At 37.1% G+C, this 18,300-nt stretch overlaps 1 protein-coding gene across 4 annotated transcripts in view; it reads right to left on the minus strand.

Annotated features, from left to right (window-relative positions):
- The window catches only part of CNTN1 (contactin 1), a 337,786-nt gene that overhangs the window by 167,257 nt on the left and 152,229 nt on the right, over positions 1–18,300 (minus strand). For all 4 annotated transcript variants that reach the window (XM_069094831.1, XM_069094830.1, XM_069094832.1 and 1 more), the window contains one exon: positions 236–442. In XM_069094831.1, the coding sequence (XP_068950932.1) occupies positions 236–442 (207 nt within the window). The remainder of the gene's footprint in view (positions 1–235; positions 443–18,300) is intronic.

Here is an 18,300-nt window from a genome sequence, read left to right on the forward strand (position 1 = left end):
GTGTGTGTGTGTGTGTGTGTGTGTGTGTGTGTGTGTGTGTCTCATAATATATATGTCTTATAATATATATATTTTTATATGTATACATATATAATTATATATGTGTGTGTCTTATAATATATGTCTTATAATATATATATTTTTATATGTATACATATATAATTTTATATATATACATATATATACATACTGTGTGCATGTGCATTTATACTTTTTAAATTAACCAAATACTTACGGTCAGAAAGAGGGATGAGTGGGATAAATTTGCTGAATACACTCTTTGTAATTGAAGGACTTGATACAAAACATGAATAATTGCCTCTATCAGATGCCTCTACATTTGCAATATATAGATTTCCATTGGTTTGAGATACATATCTTCGTTTGTCCATAGTGATGAATATAGGAAACTCATTTAGAAGCCAACGATAGCTAAGATCATCTGGAATATAATAGTTTTTATTACTTAACATTAAGAAAACAATAGTAACATTTACTAGTAACACAACAGGTTTTTAGTATACAATCTTGAAATATAACAATAAGGACTACAATAGCACAGTATGTTTGGACCATCAATATGATGCATTATCATATAAATTTACCTCTTTTAAAAAATATGCTTGTTATACAGAAGGGAAATAAACTTGGCATAATTGTCACTATATTATATGTGATGGATGCATAATATATTATATATGTAATAAATTATATATCTATAAAATGAGGAAATGCAATTAATATTACTGATACTTCTGAATATGATACTCATACTTTGGTGATCTCTAATTCCATTAGAATGAGTACTATCTCCACTAGTGCAGACCAAAACTTCATTAATTTTGTATCATTTTCTCTAACTCTTGTCCATCTTTACATAAATTCTCCAGAGAGGATTCTAACACACTATGGCATCTCATTCTCTTATTTTAACATCTCAGGGATACAAAGGCACTGAACTGACTGTTCACTTGTCTGTAATTCTTGATATACAATGGTAATAATAGTAAAAATTCACTTTTATCTAGCACTTTGAGATTTAATCAACATTTTCTTTACAACAATCCTATTAGGCATTAGTGCAAGTGTTCTTTGTTGTTGATTGTTTGAGGTATACAAGTTATTCTGGAGCTATGACTTCATTGATATAGGGAACTTCATTTATAATTTATAGTCATATAGAGTTTTCTGAAGCAGTGAAAGATTAAGTGATTTGCCTGCAGTGTCACTCCTAGTGCATGCCCAAGGAACTTGAACAAAAGGTCTTCTTGAATCCAAGGCTGGCCCTCTAAGTCTAAGATACCTCTGCTGGTGCTATGATTCCCATTTGACAAATTAAGAAACTGAGGTAAAAACAGGCTAAGAAATATGCCCAGTAGTAATAAGTATTCAATCCAAGATTCTAACCCAAAATTTCTGACTTCAAATTCAGTGCCTTTCCCCTACATCCTGATTCCCCCACTCTGCTTCATATATGTGTTCGTTTATACCAAAAGTCATGGTTATTGGTGTGTTGTACTCTATTTTTAACCATTACACATCTTGTAAGTTATTTGCAATGATATTTCTCTGGAGACTGTGGCTTTCAATAATTCCTGGCCATATAATTTCACTGGAGCATTAGAGATGGGATTTTAGAAGAATAAAAAGTGTGGGATCACTAAAACTCGCAGCTTTTAAATATGACCCAGCCCATTCTCCTCCACTTGACTGGCTGCCTATCTGTATATAATACGCAACATCCAATTTTATTCACTCCATTTTTCTACTGTGGATAGTAAGAACATTGTCTTTCCATTACTATGGATTTTACTGAGAAGATTTTGTAGTGCTTGAGTGTGTGATTCATTTAATACAATGCAATCTGGGAATAGGAGCAATTTGAGAACCTGGCCGCCCCAAAGAGAATCTTTTTAGGTGTACACCGGTGAAAACTATAGGTGAACATATGACTCCCACTTTATATCTTGTTTTTTTTTTGATATTCAGTGAATTGTTAAAGGCATTTCCCCAGTTGAATCTGTTTAACTTTTACAGCTATAATGTACATATGGCATATATTTGGACTGAATAGAACCTATAAATTAATATTTTATTCTGAGTCATATTCTTTTTTTTTTAAATCAACTAATAAATAATGGAAAATAGCTGACATTCATGTAGAGCTTTGTCATTTTGCCAAACATTTTTGTTACATCATCTTGTTTACAGTGCAAGACCTTATATTCTTCTTTTTTTTTTTAAGCAATCAGGGTTAAGTAACTTGCTCAAGGTTACACGGCCAGTAATTTCTGGGTGTGGTGCTGAGTGTCTGAGCCTGGGATTTGATCTCCAGGTCGTCCCAACACTGGAGCCAGTACTCTCTTACTCGCTGAGCCACCTGGCCGCCCCAAGACCTTATATTCTTTATACATCTCAATCAATTAGATGACTTTAAAGATCTAGACTGAAAAGGAAATCATCCATATTTGTTCCTTTTTCATATTTGCATGAAGAATAGCCTTGAGAAACATAAAGCTCATTTTCACAAAGATTTTATAGAGATGAATGAAAGTAAGCCACATGTCAAAAGTTGTTGATATCCTCTCACTTGCCTTTTCTTGGTAAACACATTCTTTTGGAATCTTTTCCTTTCTGAGATATCCTGAAGATTGATCCCCAAGGGTAATTCTGGACAACAAAACTGGTTGCCTGAACTAGTGGCAGGCTTCCAGGATACCACATCCTTACTCCAACTATAAGTTCACCCCAAACCAAATAATGATCAAGAACCTCTGAGCCCCAAATATCCAAGGAGGTCTACCATGGGAAGTAGAGCTCAGAGTAAAAAAATCCAGGGGCTGCACGATAAGAGGTGAAAACAGGGCAATATGTAAAACTAAGCAGGGCTAATCAATCCATTCAAAAGTGCAGTTGGGGAAGAGTCTAGCTCTGCTATAAAGCCCCAGTTCATGAATTAAAGCTGAAATAATGAGTACATCAAAGAAAACACCATATAGTATAAAAATATTATTACAAATCCAAACTCCATAATGACCACCAGCAGAGACTTTCTTTAGCACAGAGTCAAGATGGCATATTACAGGCAGCAGCCCAGTCAAATTTTCCCAACATTCCCCTCCAAACTATTTTTTTAAGCCTCAACTCTGATTTTGGAGTAACAAGGTCAACAAAAGGTTGGGGTGAGACATTTTTCCAACCTAAGACAATGTAGGAAGCCAGTAGGAGAGCTCTGTGACACAAGAATGGGGGCAGAACCAGTAGCAGATTTTGGAAATGGCTGTGACAGTTTCAGGACCTCTCATTTCAGAGAAAGTAAGGATAGACTATTACAAGGGACTCTTTGCTACCATTGGATGCAACCGACATTGATTGGGAACTCAATTGCCCACAAACAGTTCTGGGTCATAGCTCTAGGGCAGAGAGGAGTGCTGGTGGTCAGTCACAAGAGAGCAGGAGCCCTGGTCACACAGTTCTAAGGCAGACAAGAGCTCTAGTACTTGCAACTACAGGGAAAGAGGGCCTCTTTCTGGGTAAACACCAGAGCACAGACCAGAAGATCAGGGACCACACCTCTCCCTAAATCATACCCAATTGGAAGCAGACAAAACTTACATATCCCCAGAAGTAGCTCTGAAAATAGCAGCATGAAAGAGCTTGGCACAGCACCTCTCCAAACTCAGGTGAGCAGAACCCAACTTTAACATAAAGTTCAAAGTAAAGAAATCAGCTAGAAAAAATGATCAAGGAACAACAACCACCACCAAAAAAAACAAACAAACAAAGTGAACCTGGATATATAGTGCTATTATGGTAACAGGGAAGACCAAAAGACAAACTCAGAAGAAAACAATGCCTCAAAGAAAAATGCTAATTGTACACAAGCCCAATAAGAATTCCAGGAAGAGTTAAAGAAGGACATAAAAGGTACAAAGGAAAATCTGAGAAAAGAAAATAGGAAAATATAAAAAAAGAATTAATAGCTTTGTAAAAGTGGCATAAAAATTCACTGAAGAAAATAAACTCCTTAAAAAGGAAACTACATCAAATGAAAAAAGCAGCACAAAATTACATTGAAGAAAACAATTCTTTAAAATGAGAATTGGACAAGTGAAAGTCCATAAGATATCAAGAAACAATAAAACAAAGTCAAAAGCAAAAAAAAGAAAAACAACTAACAGAGAAAGTAAAGGAGAAATAGTCTAAAAAATTAGCCTGGACATCATGTTTCAAGAAAATATTAAGGAAAACTGTCCTTATATTCTAGAACCAGAGGTTAAAGTAGAAAATGAAAGAATTCACTGATCACTTCTGGAAAGAGATTCCAAAATGAAAACTCCCAGGAATGTTAGCCAAATTTCAGAGCTCCCAGGCCAAGGAAAAAATGTTGCAATGATTTAAATATCATGGAGCCACAGTCAGGATCACAAAATTTAGCAGCTTCCACATTAAATGGATCAGAGGGCTTGGAACATGATATACTGGAAGACAAAGGCCTTAGAATTATAAAAAAGAAGACTCTACCCAGCAAAAGTGAATATAATCCTTTAGGCAAACAAATGGATGTTTAATGCAATAGAGGACTTTCAAACATTCCTGATGAAAAGACCAGAACTGAATAAAAAATCCGACATTCAGAAAAAAAACTCAAGGAAAGCATAAAAAGGTAAACATGAAAGAAAAATCATAGGAGACTCAAAGTTGAATTGTTTGTATTCTTATATGGGAAGATGATACATGTAATTCCTAAGGACTTTATTATTAGGACAATTAAAAGCAGTCTACATAGAGGGCATGGTATGAATTGACTATGCTAGGATGTTATAAAAAAAATGAAGGGTTGAGAAAGAGGGATACACTGGGTAAAGAGGAAAGGGAAAGAGGAGAAGGGGGAAATTATATCATATAAAAGATACATGCAAAGAAGAATTTTTACCATGGGGGAGAAAATGGATGGCAACAGGGAATGCCTGAATCTCATTCTCATCTAAATGGTTGTATGTGTGTGTCTGTGTGCGTGTGCGTGAGAAGCTTGGCACAGCACCTCTCTACCCCCAAGAGAGCAGAACCCAACTTTAACATAAAGTTCAAAGTAAAAAAATTGGCTGGAAATATAAGCAAGCAACTAAAAAAGAAAAAAAAACCCTGCATATATAAACCTACCATAGTGACAGGGAAGACCAAAAGATGTGTATAGATGTTTTGTGTGTGTCTGTGTGTGCATCTACATGTGTGTGTGTTTGTTGTTCATCCTTCAAAGAGGACCAATGACATCAGAAAGGTGATGTCTTGACTTGCAATTTAATTGGATTTAAGTGAGGCAGAGCTGTGCAAAGTCACTCTGCTTTCCAGAGTAATCAGAGCCCAATGGCAATACATACCTCAGGAAGACTGTCAATGACCCACAATGTAGCCTAGGCCTTTTCAACCTAAGGTGTTCCCCAGGTCTCAGTTTGTCTAAAACAAAACCCATTCAGTAGTTAAAGGCTAGGTAAGAACTGAGGCAAAAGATGGCCTACTTTGCCTACAAATCAGTGAGGTAGGGGTAAAACCAAGGGTCTTAGAATAGAATAGAAACAAATGCTATTTATACTCATTCTGAGCCATCAAAACCCAAACAATGAGAAAGTGAGGCTTGGGGTGGGGTTTATTATCGGCCAATCAGTGACAGTGAGAGTAATGTAGGTTTAAAGGCATAGTCAAGTAGCTAGATTTGAACCCTAATGGGCTTTTTCAAAGCCTGATTTTCCAGAACTCTGTTTCAAGAAATCATAAATGAAACTATATTGGGCACTAAAGTTAATTGTTCTAGTTTAAAAAACAAACAAAACAATGATAGAATAAATAAGTAGGGAAGAAAAATATCTAGCCCCCAAACCTCAAGATATTTTGCAAAATATAAGCAATCAAAATTAATATTCCTTTGGACAGAGCATCCATATGTAATGGTAAGACTCTCCATGTAGATAGGGAGAAGAGGAGGAAGAAAAGAGGAGAAAGAGAAGGAAAAGGAGGAGGAGGAAATAGCAGCATTGTTCAATTGGAACCAGCCTGCTGGGTCCCCTGAAGGGCAGCTACTCACAGATTGTTGCCCATCCTTTGATCTTGAAGATGATCAATGACATCAGAAAGGTGATGTCTTGACTTGCAAGTGAATTGGATTTAAGTGAAGTACAGCTGTGAAAAGTATGTGCATACACACTACATATACATGTGAGAAATAAACCATTTGGACTCTTTTCCATTTGGACCCATACTCTCTTCCAATCAGTACTAATCAATTTGAAATGATTCCATAGAGAGATTATAAATTCTGTATATTAGGCCCCAGAGTTGTGAGCTGCAGATTTTAAGTTCACTTTTATAATCATAAAGTTAACCAATGGCCCTCCACCCCTGTTTTTCCTTGTCATGGTGACCAAGCCATGGTGGACATGACATCCTACAATGGAATGTCCTCCAATTTATATGTGTATATCCATGCTATTCTCTCTGGTCCAACACAAGCAGGTGACTATCTCATGACTACTTAGACAGTGGAGATATTCCATGCTTTGCCCAACCTGTGATCCTGCTGATGAACTGTTTTGCTTATTTTCGCCTATGAATCATATGTCAATGTATGGAATTATCTATATTTCATATAGCTATTCTTGAATGTCTAGATACATAGCCTTATAAAAACAGGACCCTAGAAGGAGGGGACATCTCAGATCATGAGGAAGATGTGAGGTCCACTTCACTGAAGGGGCCCATGGACCCTTTAATAAAGTGCCATTGGCTCAGAGATTTGCCTCAGTATCTTTTATTTTGGGATGGACGATTTTAATGCCTCCAACCCCTCCCTCCTACATATGTATATATTTTCTCTCTCTCTCCCTCCCCCTCCCCTCTCTCTCTCTCTCTCTCTCTCTCTCTCTCTCTCTCTCTCTCTCTCTCTCTCTCTCTCTCTCTCTGTTGGGCATAGAAATTTATCTTACGTAACAGGGAAATAGGAGAGGAAGGGGATAAGAGAAAGGTGAGGATGATGAAAGGGAAGACAGACTAAGGGAAATATTGGTCAGAAAGAAAACAGGTTTCTGAAGAGGAAAAGAGGGACAGGAGAGAAAGAGAATAAACAGAAGAAAGTAGGATAGAGGGAAATACAGAGTTAGTAATAACTGTGAATATGAATGTGGCAATCTCACCAATAAAACAGAAACAGATAGCAGAGTTAGAAACCAGTATCCAATAATATGTTGTATGTTGTTGCTGCTGTTTAATATATAAGACATATACTTGAAACAGAAAGATATGCACACAGAGTTACAATAAGGTACTAGAATAGAATCTATTATGCCTCATCCAAAGTCTTTAAAAAAAGCAAGGGTAGCAATTACCCAATGATCCCATTAAAGAAAAAGCACAAATAGACCTAATAAAAAGAGATAATCATGGAAACATATTAAAAGTTTTTATTTATTTTGAACTTAAATTCAAAAAGACAAAAAAAGAGAACATTTCCATGTACACAGTACAACATAAAAAGAGGATTCAATATAAAACTATGAATTTCAGGGGAGGCTAGGTGGTACAGTGAGTAGAGCACTGGCTCTGGAGTCAGGAGGACCTGAGTTCAAACCCGGCCTCAGATACTTAACACAAAAACTAGCTGTGTGACCTTGGGCAAGTCACTTAACCCCAATAGCCCTCCAAAAAGCAAAAAAAATGAAACAAAACCATGAATTTCCATTTTACACTACTTTGGGGGGGAAAAACAACTTTGAGATAAATACTAAACATTGTTTTCAAAGTTATCCTGCTTTTTTATGTTTCCTTCAACGTTTTGTTTTGTGCTCTGTTGTGCTTTTATTTTCTCCCTACCTTCAGACCTCACCCTATGTAATGTAATGCCAAGGAAAGGCAACTTCCCAGGTTCAAAATACCAGCATAGGTGCTCTCTATTTTATTCAGTAACAAACCCAGAACAGAGAAGATCAAAACATGACATCATTCAAAATACAGTATTTACTAAGTATGATTAAATAATCTCCAAGTACTACCCCATCCCAGGACCTTCCAATCATTCAATCAATTATAAAGTCTCCCTTCTAAATACTTCTCCACCCCTAGGCTATACCTTAATTAAGTCCACCACAAAGCCCCTCTTCTCAAATGGAGATTAGTTTCCAAACATAAGTAAAATACATTCATTTGCTCAACCATAGAACACAAAAAGGTCAAAAGTTCCCCACCCCTGGATCACAATTGAATCTACCCCAGAGTTACATCAAGTTTAAACACAGCACTTAATACCCAAATGGAGGTCTTTTCTTCATCTTGACGCGAGGCAAGTTCTCAGCAATCTTAGTTCCTGGGGAGACAAGGCTTAGCAAGGCCATAAGATACATTGCCAGTCCCTTCATGAATTTATCCTCTGTCTGTAGAACAGTCCTAGAACCCCTGAACACATTAGCAAAGCCCTCTCCCAGGATTTCTGTAAACATACAACAAGAAAATCCTTCTTCAGGGCTTCTGAACCAACAGAAAGGCTCCCAGACCCCTGCAACAACAGCACTGTCCTTCACCAGTGGACAGTATTCATTCTGTCTGCCGGACAGTCTCCAGACCCCTGCAACAACAGTACTGTCCCTCACCAGTGGACAGTATTCACTCTCAGTACTGTCCCTCACCAGTGGACAGTATTCACTCTCTGTCTGCAGGACAGTCTCAGGCCTTCTTAACCAAATGCCAGGTTCCAGGACTTCTTCAACAGGACAGTCTTTCACCAGTGGACAAATCTGGCAAAATAACATCAAAACAGACAGACAAAGTACCAGCAAAACAGCCATGTCTCCTCAGTCCTTGGCAGCTCAGGGGGCAGGTCTCAAAAGTCCAGGGCAATTCAAAGCGGCCACCAGCAATCTCTTAGTCTCTCTCTCTCCACGAGGTGCTGCTTCCAAAAAGAACTTCCGCCTCTCTCTTGTCTCTCCAAATCTACATCACCAGCTCCTCCCACTTCAGGACTTTCTTTTCACATCAACAAGCCCATCCCACAGGTGGGATTAACAAACTCTGGGTTTTAATACAATCAATTTGAAAACCAAGCCAATACAGGGGAATCTTTAATTGCCATTACTATCACACCCTACCATTAGACATAAATATGCATGTATATACCTGTGTGTGTACATGTCTGTGTAAAATCATATTATGTATACACCTATTTACCAGTTTTTTCTCTGGATTTGGGTAGCATCTTCCTTCATAGGTGCTTTGTGGTTGATTTCAAGTATTTATAATACTCAAAATGAGAGTCGTTCAAAGTTGTTCTTCGAACAATAATGTTGCTGTATACAGTGTTCTCTTGCTTCTGTTCATTTCACTCATTATTTCATGCAGTCTTTCCATGGTTTTTTTTAAAATCAACCAGCTCATCATTTCTTATAGTACAGCAGTATTCCATCCAACACCTTTAGCCATCAATGGGCATCCCCTCAGTTTCCAGTTCTTTGTCACCACAAAGAAGGTTGCTATAAATATTTTAGAACATGTAATTTCTTTCCCTTTTTCACTAGTTAATAGTAGTATTTGTAGGTGACAATTTTATAGCTCTTCAGGCATAACTGCAGATTGTTCTCCACCAACAGTGAATTAGTGTCCCAACTTTTCAATATTCCCTCCAATATTTGTCACTTTTCTCTTCTATCATTTTAGTCAATCTAACAGGTATAAGATGATATCTCAAAGTTGTTTTAATTTTCACTTTTCTGATCAAGAGTGATTTAAAGCATCTATACATATGTATATATGTATATATACATATATACATATATATACAAACATATATATACATATATATACAAAAATATATATACATATATATACATATATATACATATATATACAAACTATACATATGACTATGTATAGTTTTTATTTCTTCATCAAAAAACTGTCTGTTCATATCCTTAGACCACTTGGACCATTTCTCAACTTAGAAATATCTTGTATTCTTATAAATTTGACAAAGTTCTTTTTATGTTTGAGATATAAGACCTTGAGAAACTATCCATAAAATTTTTTTTCCAATTTTATGTTTTCCTTCTAATCTTGGCTACTTTGGTTTCATTTGTAGAAAAACTTTTTAATGTAATCAAAATTATCCATTTTTAACCTCACAATGCTCTCTTTTGCTTATTGCTCTGTATCCATAAGTCTGATGGGTAACATGTTCCATGTTCTTCTAATTTTCTTATGCTATCTCCCTTTGTATCTACATTATGTAGCCACCTTTATATTGTATGATTTTTGTCTATGCCCAGTTTCTGCCAGGCTGCTTTTCAGTGTACCCAGTAATGTTTACCAAATAATGAATTTTTCTCTCAGAAGCTTAAATCTTTATATTTGTCAAACACAAGGCTATGATAATTATTTGCTAGTCTGTATTCTCTGTCTACTCTGTTTCACTGATCTATCTCTCTATTTCTGAGCCAGTATCTGGTATTTTTTAATAATTATGGCCTTATAGCATATTTAAGATCTAGTACTGCTAAACTTCTTTCCTTTATTTTTTTAATACTGTTAATTTCTTTCATATTCTTGACCTTTTTTTTCCAAATGAATTTTTCTGTGGTTGTTTTTCCTACTTCAGTGAAATATTTTTATTTGGTAATTGAATTGGGATTGGATCAAATTGTTTGCTTTAGATTGATTAGTTTAGGTAAAATTGTCATTTTTATTATATTGGTTCTGCCTACCCATGAACAATTAATATTTCTCCAATTATTTAAATCTGACTTTATTTGTGTAAAAAGTGTTTTGATAATTATGTTCTTATAGTTCCTGAGTTTGTTTTGGTAGGTGCACTCCCAGGTATTTTATACTATCTACAGTTATTTTGAATGGGGTATCTCTATAGTAAGAGATACCATTTCTTCTTGTAAAGTTTTGTTGGTGAAATATAAAAATGCTGATGATTAATGCGGGTTTATATTATATTCTGGTACTTTGCTAAAATTACTGTTTTCACTAACTTTTTAGTTGAAATTTTAAGATTTTCTAAGTATTTCATCATATTGTCTGCAAAAAGAGATGGTTTTATTACCTCGTTATCCATTCTGATTCCTTCAAATTCTTTTTCTTCTCTTATTGCTATTCCTAGCACTTCTAATACAATATTGAATAATACTGGTGACAATGGTCATCCTTATTTCACTCCTGATCTTATTAGGAAGACTTCTAGCTTATCCCATTATAAATAATGCTTGCTGATAGTATAAGGTAGATGCTTCTTATCATTTTGAGGAAAAATTGCCACAATGCTTTCAGGGTTAGAGGGTCTACATAACGAAACCAATAATCCCCCATTTAGAGTCATAGAAGAGTTAGCAATAGTACTGTCAAAAGAAAATAGAGCCATTGATGTATTTTTTAAAAAAGAGGAGAAGGAAGGTCAGAAGGAAATACAAAGAAGTACATATAAGAAAAGAGCAAACTAAACACAATAGAGTTTGCATTTTCGTGCAAAATTCTCTTTTTCTTTACTATTTTTACATGGATGTTTACTTGTGTATGCACATTGATTTTTTAATTGGGGTTTATTGAATTCACAATAAAAATATTATTTAGGAAAATAATAACTCATACTAAAAACAACTCTATTGCGATGGGGGTGGAGCCAAGATGGTTGAGTAGAAACAGGAGTTCCGCATGGCTCCCACTTCCACCTCCTCCAATTCATGGAAAAAATTATTCTAAACAAACTTTGGAACTACAGAACCCACAAAATGACAGAGAGAAGCTAACTTCCCACTGAAGAAAGTCTGGCAGGACAGCAGAAAGGGGCCAGCACAGCACAAGGTGGAGGTTTTAACCTCAAGAGTATCCATAACCAGCCTCTGGTTGGAAGGACTTCAGATCACCAGCAGCTGTGGCAGTTTCCAGAATTATCAACCCATAGATGCTGAGGAGAAAGTGAGAGGTCAGTGCAGTGTGGACTTTAGGAACCAGGAGTTCGGGAGTGCAGTCGAGCCTTTGTCCCCTGGAGGGAGAAGTGGCTGAGGTGTGGTGGCCATGCAGCCGCCACCACCACGTGGCTGCTTCAGAGCTCCTGGCCTCCAGATTGCAGGGGGACCAAGCGACCAGTATGAGAGGTCTTGCTTTAACCTGCTTGGATCTGGATCACTGCTTGGGTGGAGGTCCTGAGGTGCAAGTCTAGTTTGCCAGAGCATGTGGAGGCTGCAGAGTGGGTAGGCAACTAATAGCTCCAGTACCTGAGAAAACTCCAGCAATTTGGGACAAAGCTCCTCTCTGTGGTAGCAGAGTTCTACTGTGGCAAAAAGCTCAAAAGTCAATTGAATGGCAACATGTGCAAGCAAAGGAAGCAAAGCAAGCACAGCAATCTGACTTTGAACTCCTATTTTGGGGACAAAAAGGATGAAAGCATGGAATAGAAGGAATACAATGAAATCAGAACTCCTGCACCAAAAGCTTCTAAGAAAAATATGAGCTGCTTACAGGCCATAGATAACATTAAGAAGCAGATAAGAGAAGTGGAGGAAAAACTGGAAAGAGAAATGAGAATGATGCAAGAAAATTATGCAAAAAAAATTAGAGTCAACAAGCTGGCTGAAGAAAATATCACCTTAAAAACCAGACTAACTCAAATGGCAAAAGAGGCTCAAAGAGGCAATGAGGAGAAGAATGCCTTAAAAGGCTGAATTTTCCAGATTGAAAAACCATCTCAAAAGCTCACTGAAGAGAATAATTCCTTCAGAATTAGACTGGAGCAAATGGAAGCTAGTGATTTTATGAGAAATTAAGATACTATTAAACAGATCCAAACAAATGAAAAAAATAGAAGGCAATGTGCAATATCTCATTAGAAAAACCACTGACTTGGAAAATAGATCCAAGAGAGAAAGTTTAAAAATTATTGTACTACCTGAAAGCCATAACAAAAAAAAATCTAGAAATCATCCTTCAAGAAATTCTCAAGGAAAATTGCCCTGATGTTTTAGAACCAGAGGGCAAAATAGAGGGTGAAAGAATCCACCGATCACCTCCTGAAAAAGAACACAAAAAGAAAACTCCTAGGAATATTATAGCCAGGTTCCGGATTTTCCATATCAAGGAAAAGACATTACAAGCAGCCAGGAAGAAACAATTTGAATTTTGTGGAAACATAATCAGGATAACACAAGATCTGGCAGCTTCTACACTGAGGGATCAAAGGGTTTGGAATAGGATATTCTGGAGGTCAAAGGAGCTGGGATTAAAACCAAGAATCACCTACCCAGCAAAACTGAGTATCATGTTTCAGGGGAAAATATGGTCATTCAATGGAATAGAGGACTTTAAAGCATTCATGATGAAAAAACCAGAGTTGAATAGAAAATTTGACATTCAGATACAAGAAGCAAGAGAAACATGAGAAGGTAAACAGGGAAAAGAAATCATGAGAAACTTATCAAAGTTGGACTATTTATATTCCTACATGGAAAAACAATAATTGTAACTCATAAAACTTTTCTCAGTATGAGAATAGTCGAAGGGAGTAGAAATGTGTGTGTATATATATATTCATATATGTAAATGGACATATGAAGACATATGTGAGTGTGTGTATATATGTGTACACATATACATAGACAGAGGGCATAAGACCAATTTAATAGGAAGGAATGATACTTAAAAGGTGAAATTAAGAGGTGAGAGAGGAGTATAATGAGAGGAGATGAGGAGGGACAGAATGGGGTAAATTATCTCATGTAGAAGAGGCAAGGGAAAACTGTTACAATGGAGGAAAAGAACAGGAAGGCAAAAGGGAATGAGCCAACCTTATTCTCACTGAATTTGGCTGAGGGAGAAAATGACATACACACTAAACAGGGTATCTCACCCTACAGGAGAGTAAGGTTTTGGAAAGGGGAGACAGGGGGATGATGGAACTGAGGGCAGGCTGGGGCGGGGGGAAGGGAAGTTGGAAGCACACACTTTTGAACAGAGATAGGACGAAAGTAGAGAATAGAAGACATTGGGGGTGGGATAGGATGGAGGGAAATATAGATGGTTTTTCACAATATATCCACTACAGAAATGTTTTGCATAGCTACACATGTACAACATATATTGAATTGCTTATCTTCCCAGTATGGGTGGGTGATGAGGAAAGAAGGGAAAGAATGTGTAATTCAAAGTTTTAAAATCAAATGTTTAAATATATATATAATTGTTACTATTATTTGATGTGTAACTGGGAAATAAGATATATAGGCACTGGGCCACAGAGATCCACCATACCCCCACTGGAAAGTAGGAGGGAGGATGGGGAAAGATATGGGAAAGAGCAGAATAGGGGAGGGGATATTCTGTGGGATCACTCTTTTGGGGTTGTGGGTAGGGGAAAAATGGGGAGAAAAATTGTAACTCAAAATATTGTGGAAATGAATGATGTAAACTAAAAATAAACATAAAATTTAATTTAAAAAATAAAAAAACAACTCTATTAAAAAAAGAAAGAAAAGAACTCAAGAACTCTATAAAAGTAGGAGCTGAATCTGTGATTACATTGGTAGCTCTCCCTGAGGAAACTTTCTCTGCCCATTCAGGTGAGCAACTTCTCTTCAAATTTCAGTCTTAAAGAGTTGAATAGTGGGTGGAGTCAAGATGGCATAGTAGAAATAGGACCTTTACGTGCCTCTGGCTATCACCACCTCCAATCCATGTAAAAGGGAACTCTGAACAAACTTTGGAGCTACAGAACCCACAAAAAAAAAAACACAGAGAAGCTAAGCTCCCGCTGAGGACAGGCCAGGAGGCTGGCAGGAATTGGTCAGCGCAGGCTATGGGAGCCGAACCCAGCTCCACAACGAGGTTTTAGCCCCAGGGCAGGCCTGACCAATGATTGGCTAGAGGGACTCCAGATCACCAGCAGCTGTGGTGGTACAGAATTATTAACATATAGTTAGTTGCTAAGGACAAAGTGCGTTGGTTTTGACCCTGGGGCGAGAAGCTGACTAGGATTGTGGCACAGCCGCTGCCATGTGTTAGCTTCAGCTCCTGACCTGCAGAGTGTAGGGGGACAAAACGACCAGGCTGAGGGGTAATTGCTCTTGCTTTAACTTGCTTAGATCTGGATTGCGGTCTAGGGTGGAGGTCCTGGGGTGTGCAACCAGCTTGCCAGAGTGTGTGGAGGCTTCAGAGAGGGCACCCAACTAATACCTCCTGCAGCTGAGAAAAACCCAGCATTTTGTATGAAGCTCCCCTGTCTGGTAGCAGAGTCCTACTGTGGCAAAAAGCCCAAAAGTCAAGTAATTCAGTGGCAACATGACCAGGTAAAGGAAGCAAAGCAAACAGAAGAATACAACATTAGACTCCTGTTTTGGGGACAAAAAGGAGCAGAGCATGGAACAGGAGAAAGACAATGAATTCAGAACTCCTGCACCAAAAGCTTCAAAGGAAAATACGGGCTGGTTACAGGCCATAGAGGACCTTAAGAAGCAGATAAGAGAAGTGGAGGAAAAACTGGCAAGAGAAATGAGAACGATGCAAGAAAATTAGGAAATGAGAGTCAACAGACTGACTAAGAAAAATAACAACTTAAAAAACAGACTAACTCAAATGACAAAAGAGGCTCAAAAAGGCAATGAAGAGAAGAATGCCTTAAAAAGCCGAATTTGACAGATGGAAAAAGAATCTCAAAAGCTCACTGAGGAGAATCATTCCTTCAGAATTACATTGGAGCAAATGGAAGCTAGTGACTTTATGAGGAATCAAGATGCTGTTAAACAGATCCAAACAAATGGAAGAATAGAAGGCAATGTGAAATATCTTGTTGGAAAAAGCACTGACCTGGAAAATAGATCCAGGAGAGATAATTTAAAAATTATTGCACTACCTGAAAGACACAATCAAAGAAAGAAGCTAGAAATCATCCTCCAAGAAATTCTCAAGGAAAACTGCCCTGATGTTTTAGAACCAGAGGGCAAAATAGAGGTTGAAAGAATCCACCTATCACCTCTTGAAAAGGATCCCAAAAAGAAAACTCCTAGGAGTATTACAGCCAGTGTCAGCAATTCCCAGATCAAGGATAGAATATTATGAGCAGCCAGGAAGAACCAATTTGAATATTGTGGAAACACAATCAGGATAACTCAAGATCCAGCAGCTTCTACATTGAGGGATCAAACGGCTTGGAATATGATATTCCAGAGGGCAAAGGAGCTGGGATTAAAACCAAGAATCACCTACCCAGCAAACTGAGTATCATGTTTCAGGGGAAAATATGGTCATTCTGTGCAATATATATATATATATGTATGTATGTATGTATGTATGAGTGTGTGTGTGTCTATATCAGAGGGTATATGGGAGTATATATGTTTACAGGTATACATAGATAGAGGGCACAGGACGAATTTTAATATGAAGGGATGACACTTAAAAAGTGAAATTAAGAGGTGAGAGAGGAATATAATGAGAGGAGATGGGGAATGACAGAATGGGGTAAACTATCTCATATAGAAGAGGCAAAGGAAAATAGTTACAATGGAGGGGAAGAATAGGAAGGCAAAAAGGAATGGGTCAACCTTATTCTCATTGAATTTGACTGGGGGGAGGGAATGACATACACACTAAATAGGGTATCTCACTCTACAGGAGAGTAGGGGGGAAGGGGATGATAGAGGGGATGGTGGAAGGGAGGGCAGGCTATGGGGGAGGGAATTTGGAAGCACCCACTTTTGAAAAGGGACAGGATCAAAGTAGAGAATAGAACAAGTGGGAGGTGGAATAGTAGGGAGGGAAATATAGTCAGTCTTTTACAATATATCTACCATGTTAATGTTTTGCATTAACTACACATGTATAGTCTGTACTGAACTCCTTATCTTCCCAGTAAGGGTGGGTGACAAGGGAGGAAAGGAATGAATCTGGAATTCAAAGTTTTAAAATCAAATGTTTAAATATATATATATATATACATTTATGTGTGTGTATATACTATTATTAATATCATTTTAAATGTAATGGGGAAAAAGATATACAGGCACTGGGGCATAGAGATCCACCATACCCTACTAGAAAAGTTGAAGGGGGTATGGGAGAAGATATGGGAGAGAGCAGATTGGAGGAGGAGATATCCTGTGGGAATGATCTTTTGGGGTGGTGGGTAGGGGAAAAACAGGGAGAAAATGTGTAATTCAAAATCTGGCAGAAATGAATGATGTAAATCAGAAGTTAATAAAGCATTTGAAAAATGAAAAAATATATATTAAAAAAAGAGTTGAATAAATCTTTGAGAGATTAAGTTAACTACCCAGAGTAACATAGCCAGTATCTATCAGGGGCTAAATTAATCCCAGCTCTTCCTGACTTCAAAACCAGTTCTCTATATATTATACCACACTGACTCTCTCTACAAACTAAGAGACAATGCCCCAATTTTTGAAAAAAGGTTCAGAATAGGTAGTTTCAAGAGAATAATTAGAAACTACTAACACCCATATGAAAGAATGTTCCAAATCACTAATAAGAGAAATCTCAAGTCAAAATAAACCTCATACCCAGAAAATTAGGAAGGATGACAAGAAGGTTACCAATACTGCAGAGATTCTGGAGAATGGACACATTGTTTTAAGGAAATAATCAAACTGTCCATTCTCTTTAACCCAAAGATCTCACTGCTAGGAGGTCAATGATGTTTTAAAAGCCTTATATTAGCCAGAGTACTATAAAGATCACTTTTTTCACAGTATTAAAGTACCAGGAACAAAGTATATATCCATTGATCGGTTTATAGCTAAAAAAAAAAAATTGTAGCACATAAATGTAACAGATATTACTGTGTGGTAAGAAACATTGGATATGGTCAAAACAGAAAAGCATGGGAAGACTTATTTGAACTAATGCAATGTGAAATAAACAGAAACAAAACAAATACTTACAATGATATAAATGGGAAGAACAACCAACAAATAGAAATTGAATGCTATTAATTTGTAATAGCTAAATTTTGTACCAAAGAAGGGATATGTAATTATTTCCCCCACTTGTTTGAATAGGTGGGGGAATTATAGATGTGAACCACTGTATATAATGTCAAACTTTTTTAATGTATTGATTAGTTTTGTAAAACTGTTGTCCCCTCTTTTTAAAGTCTTTCTAAGAATTTCCCTCCCGGTAGGGAGAAAAAGGAGGGACTGAGTCTGGGGAACTAGAACCAAAGAAGGTAACTCGTCTCAGAGCAAGAGAAGGCAACTAATGGAAAATATAAGATTCCAATAAAATTTAAATAGCATTTGAGAGGGATACAGTAAG

The sequence above is a fragment of the Petaurus breviceps genome, unplaced genomic scaffold (assembly GCF_028583685.1).
Source record: "Petaurus breviceps papuanus isolate PSGF00001 unplaced genomic scaffold, PetGlider_PUasm1.0 221, whole genome shotgun sequence".
In the NCBI taxonomy this organism is placed as follows: Eukaryota; Metazoa; Chordata; class Mammalia; order Diprotodontia; family Petauridae; genus Petaurus; species Petaurus breviceps.